This window comes from Dipodomys ordii, unplaced genomic scaffold, assembly GCF_000151885.1.
Source record: "Dipodomys ordii isolate 6190 unplaced genomic scaffold, Dord_2.0 Scaffold16, whole genome shotgun sequence".
Lineage (NCBI taxonomy): Eukaryota > Metazoa > Chordata > Mammalia > Rodentia > Heteromyidae > Dipodomys > Dipodomys ordii.
The window spans coordinates 19,089,865-19,097,702 of NW_012267232.1; the positions used below are offsets into that span (position 1 = coordinate 19,089,865).

Here is a 7,838-nt window from a genome sequence, read left to right on the forward strand (position 1 = left end):
ATTTACTGTGGTTTCGTGAAGGTGCAGGCCAGGTTTTCTGCCAGAGCCCTTAGGGCACAAGAACTGGACAGCTCCCCCTCAAGGGTGGCCTTCCACGGTCTGAGCTGGCCAAGCCGAGAGTTGCCTTCAGCATGACGATCCGGATCTGCGAGCCCTCCCTGATTTAGGAGCCTGCACCTTGCGTGGAGATACCGAGAGCCCGCCTTTCTCCCTCACAGACCCCGCCCTCGCGCGCGAAGGGGCGGGGCTACTTAGTGCCCCGCCTCCAATCCTGGCCCCGCCCCGCGTTGCCGGCTCCGTCTCCCTGGCGGTGCGTGCGCGCCTGCGCTGGTCCTCGTCTCGGAGCAGCCATGATGGTGGGTGTTCTCAGCGGTGTCGATCCCCGGGCGCGCGGTGGGGGCGGCAGGCGCGGGGCGGGCGCGGGGAGTGCGCCGGCCTGACATTAATGTCTCCCTTTGTATCTTCCCCTTTCTATCCTCTCCCCGACGCGTCGGGCCCGCCGCCGACCCAGCAGGAAGGCCTGGATGACGGCCCCGACTTCCTCTCAGAGGAAGACCGCGGAGTAAGTTCTGGTTCTTTCTCTCACGCAGAAAGCCCCCCCCCTCCCCGCCCCTACTCAGCTCCCCCGGTGTGGTGTGCGCTGGGGGCTCGAGCTGCGCGGCCCTCGGTCGGGATCGTCCTTTCGGTTTCCCCGGCCGCATCGCGCCCCGCCCTCCCGCAGCCCTTCCTCCCTGGGGGCCGCCGTGTTCCTGATTTCCCGGGAACCCACGGCCGCTTTTTCTTGTCTCGGCCCGGCCTCGGACCCCGTCGTGAGCACCCTCTTCCCCTCCCTCCCCCCCCCCCACGGCAGGGTGCAAGTGGGGACGTGGAGGCTGGCGCTAGAACGCCCTCAGTCTTGCCACTTGGGGCCGAGTAAAACCAATCTCAGACCTTCCCAGCGGCACCCGTCATTTGCTCCTTATGGACCTCGCGAAGTCCCCTTCTGTCCACTCTGTTCTGTCTCTAGAGGAGACATTCACATCGCCCCTTGGCAAGGATCTTGACAGTCATCAGATCTCAGCTGTACTAAATTGTTCTACCAGATTTTACCCAGTGCTAGAGACGATAGCCTGCGCTGATCATCGCTACTTTTTCTGATAACCACCCACCCCTCCCCCCATCCTTTGCAGGGTTCTCTCTACCTTTATTGAGATACGTCTGACAAATTATAAAAAAACTGTATTTTCCAGCGTGACATTCTGACACATTGTAAAATGATTGCCTCACCTGGTTGTCCTTTTATCCCTCCCCTCCACCCTTTTTTCTTTTCTTTTTGGATGAGAACACTTGAGAGCTACTCTCAGCAAGTTTTAAGTATACATTATTATTAAATATAATCACCACGTTCGACATTAGGTATCCAGAACTGAACCGTCTTATAACTCAGTTTGTACCCTTTGACCAGTGTCCTTCCTTAAAGTCCTGGTAACTACTGTTATACCTTTGGTGTTAGAAATCCTTTAACATTTCTGATTGCGCCCTCTCAGCTATCCTTAAACCCCTATTTGCCTTGGGTGAAGTATGGTAATGTGTATAGTGCCTTGTTTGAATAATCACGGCAAACTTCTGTGGTTTTCTTTCCACTTCAGTTTTCCATTTTGCTTTTATTTATCCTAAATAGTGTGAGAGATACATTTGATTAGTAGATATTTTTGGTAGGTGACAAGATGTGGTAGGATATTGTTGTTTGTAATAGGAGATGAGGTAGTGGACATTAACTGATGACCTTTATCACTAAAGCTCTCAGGTAGTAATAAAGAGGCAGAGGATGTTGCATACTTAAAAAAAAATCAACCACAAATTAGCCTTTTCTGTACAAAGAAGCATCATTTAGACTTTCTGGTTAGGTCAAAAACATAGAATTTGTAGATTCTAAAATTTAATGTCCTGGCTTGTCACCAATGATCCATACCTGTAATCTTAGCGACTCAGGAGGCTAGTGTTTGAGGATTTCGGTTCAAAGCCAGCCTGGACAAAAAGTCTGTGAGACCCTTGAGTTGAATAGCAAAATAAAAATGTCAGGGCCTGGGCACAATCCCTCAGTTCTTCAGCTCAAGGCTGGCGTTCTACCACTTGAGCCAGAACGTCACTTTTGGTTTTCTAGTGGTTAATTGGAGATTAGAGTCTCCTGGGCTGGCTTTGAATTGCTATCCTCAGATCTCAGCCTCCTGAGTAGCTAGAATTACAGGTGTGAGCCACCAGTGCCCGGCAAGTTGTTTTTGTTTTTTGTTTTTTAAATATTTGCATTGTTGGAGTAGAAAGTAGAATATTTTCTCCCTTTCTTTTTTCTTGTTTTGCATTACTGCAAATTGAACCCAGGACCTAGTGCATGCTGGGCAAGTGCCCTATCATTCAAGTCAAACCCCCAGCCAAGCCTGTTTACTTTTTTTTTTTTTTGGTCAGTCATGGGTCTTGAACTCTGGGCCTGGGCATTGTCCCTCAGCCCTTCAGCTCAAGGCAAGTACTCTACCACTTGAGCCACAGTGCCACTTCTGGTTTCCTGGTGGTTTATTGGAGATAAGAGTCTCATGGACTTCCCTGCCCAGGTTGGCTTTGAAGCGAGATCCTTAGATCTCAGCCTCCTGAGTAGCTAGGATTACAGGCATGAGCCACCATTGCCTAGCTTATTTTTTTTTAGAGATGGCGTGGCTAACTTTGCCCTGACTGGTCTCCAACATATAGTCCTTCTGTCTCCACCTACCTTTTATTATTATTATTATCTTTAAGTGGTTATACAAAGAAATTCCCATTCTACAAAATAGTATATGAATACAAAGTGTCTGATAACAGGCCGGGCGCTGGTGGCTCACGCCTGTAATCCTAGCTACTCAGGAGGCTGAGATCTAAGGATCGCGGTTCAAAGCCAGCCCGGGCAGGAGAGACCGTGAGACTCCTATCTCCAATAAACCACCAGAAAACCGGAAGTGGTGCTGTAGCTCAAGTGGTAGAGCGCTAGCCTTGAGCTGAAGAGCTGAGGGACAGCGCTCAGGCCCAGAGTTCAAGCCCCATGACCGACAAAAAAACAAACAAACAACAAAGTGTCTGATAACATTGTCACCCTTCGCTCCTAACCCACCCCTTCTCTCACTTTTCTTCCTTTTTGTTTTTTGAGATTAGGTGATTACATAAATTTCACATATTTCACAGTATTGTGGATAGTGATACTTGGTTAAAGTCACAAACACATTTTAACCTTCAGAAGGCAAATTGTCATTGTCATGGTCTATAAAGTTTGTGAATTCTAGGAGCTTTGACAATACCGTTATTTCTTCCACATCAGGTAATATATTTCTTTCCTTTTGCTTAGTGTAAACTGTTCCTTCTTTCCCTCTCATTCCTCCCTTCCATTCAATGTCTGTCTCTATCTTTCTAACAGCTAATATTACAGATGTGCATCACCACACCAAGTAAAAGTAGAATATTTTCTGATGAATATTAGTGTTAATGGCGTTATGCTTTTGTAAAAAAATGCTAATAGAAATAAAAACACTTAAGTAACATGTCTGTAAACTTTTTTCACATGTTGTAAAGTTAAGCAGGGAGGAATAGAAAGAGCATGCTTTACCAGGAAAGTCATACTGAATTTTTTTTTGGCCAGTCCTGGAGCCATGGACACTGTCCCTGAGTTGCTTTTTTTTTTGCTAGTACTGGGCACTTGAACTCAAGGCCTGGGCACTGTCTCTGAGCATTTTGTTAAAGGCTAACACCGTACCAGTTGAGCCTCAGTGCCATTTCTGGCTTTTTCTGTTTATGTGGTATTGAGGAATCAAACCCAGGGCTTCGTGCATGTGAGGCGAGCATTCTCCCACTAAGCCACTTTCCCAGTCTGTGTTACTGAATCTTACAGTTGAAACTGTTTTTTTTGGGGGGGGGGGTCCAGTCGTGGGGCCTGAACTCTGGGCCTGGGCGCTGTCCCTCAGCTCTTCAGTTCAAGGCTAGCGCTCTGCCACTGAGCCACCTTCCCAGCCCTGTTTTTTGTTTTTTTTTGGTTGGTCATGGGGCTTGAAATCTGGGCTTGGGTGCTGTCCCTGTGCTCTTTAGCTCAAGGTGATGAGTGTTCTACCACTTGAACCACAGTGCCACTTCTGGTTTTCTGAGTGGTTTATTGGAGATAAGAGTCTCACGGACTTTCCTGCCCAGGCTGGCTTTGAATCGTGATCCTCAGATCTCAGCCTCCTGAGTAGCTAGGATTACAGGCGTGAGCCACTGGTGCCTGGCACAGATTGAAACTTATAAAAGTAGAAAAAATAATCTAGGAACATAGCTTAGTGACAGAGTGCATGGGAAGGTCTTAGACTTGATCCTTAAAAAGTAAAACAACAACAAAAATAATATGAGTTAAAAAGCTTTTAGAATTTCATGTGGATATGTCCAGTTCGTATTTTTGTTCAGTAGAACTGAATGAATCATAGTAATAATTATAGCATGGTGATGTGGTAAGCATTGTTTAAGGTCCTCTCACATTGTTTAAGGTCCTCTCATTCATCTGAACCTTAATGCCCCCCTTTGATAAATAAAAAGTCCAAACCTCAGAGAAACTGGGCTGTCTTGAGGCCATACAACAGTTTCGGACATGGGAACCAGTGTATGTTTCTCAAGTGGCCTGAAATACTTGGACCAGAATCTTCTGGGGTAGGGTTGGAGGCTTGTCTCCATGTAGAGCAAACCAGGACCTTGAATTCAAACTTCAGTATCACACACACACAAATCTCCTGGAGTGAGCAATGTCTGTTAGGTAAGTAGTATCCTCCTGTAAAATTCTAGTACTTGTGGAGATGGAGGATGGAATTTCTGCAATTTGTCTCAAAAAACAAACCCCACTCAAACCAAAATTGCCTAAGATATTTGAAAAGCAAAACAGAAACTAGTAGATTCTGGCCCTTACTAAATTAGAATCTTTTGGAGTTGGAGAGGAGAAATTATGGCTTTTGTGTGTGTGCAGGTGGGGGTGGGGGGTTTACCAGTTTGAACTGATGGCCTCATGTTCTCATTCAGCTTTGCTCACGGGGGTTTGGGACACTTTACCACTTGAGCCACAACTCTAATCAGGCTTGCTTTTTTTTTTTTTTTTGCTGGCCAGTTGTTACAGAGTTTTTGCCCAGTCTGACTCTTAAGTGTGATCCTTTAGGTCTCAGCTTTCTGAGTAGCTAGGATTACAGATTTGAGATACTAGCACTTGGCTGATAACGTGTGTGTGTGTGTGTGTGTGTGTGTGTGTGTGTGTTAGGTCTCAGCTTTCTGAGTAGCTAGGATTACAGATTTGAGATATTAGCACTTGGCTGATAACGTGTGTGTGTGTGTGTGTGTGTGTGTGTGTGTGTGTGTGTGTGTGTGTGTGTGTGTGTGTGTGTGTGTGTGTGTGTGTGTGTGTGTGTGTGTGTGTGTGTGTGTGTGTGTCTATCACTCTATCACTTGAGCCACAGTTCCACTTCAGCTTTTTTGGGGTATATTTGGAGATAGTCTCTAGATTTTCCTGCCTGAGCTGGCTTCAAACCTTGATCCTCAGATCTCAGCTTCTTGAGTAGCTGGAATTATTACAGGTGTGTGAGACACCAGCGTCCTCTTGGCCATGTTTTGATATTTTTAGCTGACACATAAAACATTTTGACTTTTGTTTCCCTCTGACTTTTTTTTTTTGTTTAATCAGTCATGGGCCTTGAACTCTGGGCCTGGGTGCTGTCCCTCAGCTTTTCAGCTCAAGACTAGTGCTCTACCACTTGAGCCACAGCACCACTTCCAGCTTTTTCTACTTATGTGGTGCTGAGGAGTCGAACCCAGGACTCATACATGCAAGCCAAGCACTCTATCACTGAGTCACCTTTCCAGCGCTAGCCCCAGCATCTTAATAATAGATTTTCCCCCTTAGATGAAGGACAATGACATTATTTAGTAAATAAATGAACCTGTTGAACTGGTTACATTTTGTTCTGATGTGCATGTTAAGTAGCATTCACACCAGAGTGATGACATAATTCCTTCTTAGCATTTGATTTCAATTCTAGGTAATATTATAATTGTTTGTAGAAATTACTGTAGGTGGAGTAACCCATCTCCTGGACTCCTATCCTTGCTCCTCCTTCTTCACAACAATAATAGTTTTTTAAGTGGAAAGCTTGTGCAAGAAACTTCTGTATCAGGCATACCCTTTATTCTCATATCAGCACACCTTGGAAATGTTTGAGCCACAGCTCTATTTACAGCTTTTTGGTGTTTAATTGGTGATAAGACCTTCATGAGCTTTCCTGTGTGGGCTGGCTTTGAACCACAATCCTCAGATCTCAGCCTCCTGAGTAGCTAGGATTACAGGTGAGAGTCACTGGCACCTGGCTATTAAAAAGCATTTTTTTTAACCTTCCCACTCCCATTTTGTGATCCTGGGATTGAATCTAGGATCTTGTGCTTATCAGACAGGCACTCTACCCTTTGAGAACCTTCAGCTCCTCTTTGCCTTGGTATTTTTCAAGATAAGGTCTCCTTTTATGTCATAGGTAACCAGGATTTCAAGCCTCCTAATTATAATTCTCAGTGTCTCTGGGATGCCATTATGCTTCTACCCATTGTACTACCCCTATAGTTGGTGTAACAGATGTGCTACTGTGCCCAGTCATTGGTTAAAATGGAGTCCTGTGAGGTTTTTGTGAATTACAGGCTTGAGCCTCCATACCTAGCCTGGACCCATTCTTTTTTGGAATAATGGGAAAAAAACTCTTAGGCTAGCATTCATCATTGTTCATAACTGTTTCTGTATGGCTTTAATATGCCACCCTTACCACCCACACATACATACTTTATAGTCTACTTATCATTGCAAAGACCTCTGTATTTTATTTTATTAATTTTTTTTTTTTTTTGCCAGCCCTGGGGCTTGAACTCAGGGCTTGGGCATGGCCCCTGAGCGTCTTTTGTTCAAGGCTAGCATTCTACCACTTGAGCCACAGTACCACTTCCAGCTTTTTCTGTGTATGTACTGAGGAATCAAACCCAGGACTTCATGCATGCTATGCAAGCACTCTATCACTAAGCCACATTACCTAGCCCATGTATTTTATTTTTTATTTATTTATTTAGGTCAGTTGTGGGACTTGAACCCTGACCTCTTTTGCTCAAGGCTAGTACTCTACCACTTTGTGCCACAGCTCTACTTCTGTTTTTCTGGTGGTCAATTGGAGATAAGAGTCTTGTGACTTTCCTGCCCAGGCTGGCTTTGAACCGCCATCCTCCAATCTGGGTCTCCTGAGTAGGAAGGATTACAGGCATGATCCACACCAGTGCCCGGCTTCACCTTCACCTACTACCTTTTCTTATTTTTCAAGACTTGTCCAAATGTTTATACTTTGTATCTACATGGCATTAAACTTAAATATACTCCAAGTTTATTGGTAATTATCTCAGATTTAAAAATGTGACCTACTGTTATCTGAGGATAAAAGAGGTGAATGAGATAAAATTCCTGTTCTGAGGTCATCACAATGGAGTGGGGGAGGTAGAATTATAATGCCTTTTTTAAAATGTTATGAGAGTACAAAGGAGAGAGAACAACTAGGGATGAGTAGTAATAAAGACATAGAATGCAGGGCTTCCCAATGAGATTGATTAAAAAAAAAAGAAAGAAAGAAAAGGATGTGGGATTTGAGGCATGGCATAAGTAGTTAGAGCCTGCTTAACAAGAATGAAGCCGGGGCTGGGAAGGTGGCTCAGTGGTAGAGTACTTGCCTTGCATGCTCAAGGCCCTGGGTTCGATTCCTCAGCACCACATAAGAAAAAAGCCGGAAGTGGCGCTGTGGCTCAAGTGGTAGAGC

General features: G+C 45.1%; 1 protein-coding gene across 3 annotated transcripts in view; it reads left to right on the plus strand.

The window, feature by feature from the left end:
* Window positions 1-300: 300 nt before the first annotated feature.
* Window positions 301-7,838, plus strand: part of Snx6 (sorting nexin 6) — a 53,547-nt gene continuing 46,009 nt past the window's right edge. For 2 of the 3 annotated variants that reach the window (XM_013012307.1, XM_013012309.1), the window contains exons 1-2: window positions 339-356; window positions 512-562. In XM_013012307.1, coding sequence (XP_012867761.1) covers window positions 351-356; window positions 512-562 — 57 coding nt within the window. In that variant the 5' untranslated portion in view covers window positions 339-350. Of the gene's footprint in view, window positions 357-511; window positions 563-7,838 lie in introns of all 3 variants that reach the window. The other variant, XM_013012308.1, reaches the window with a different exon arrangement.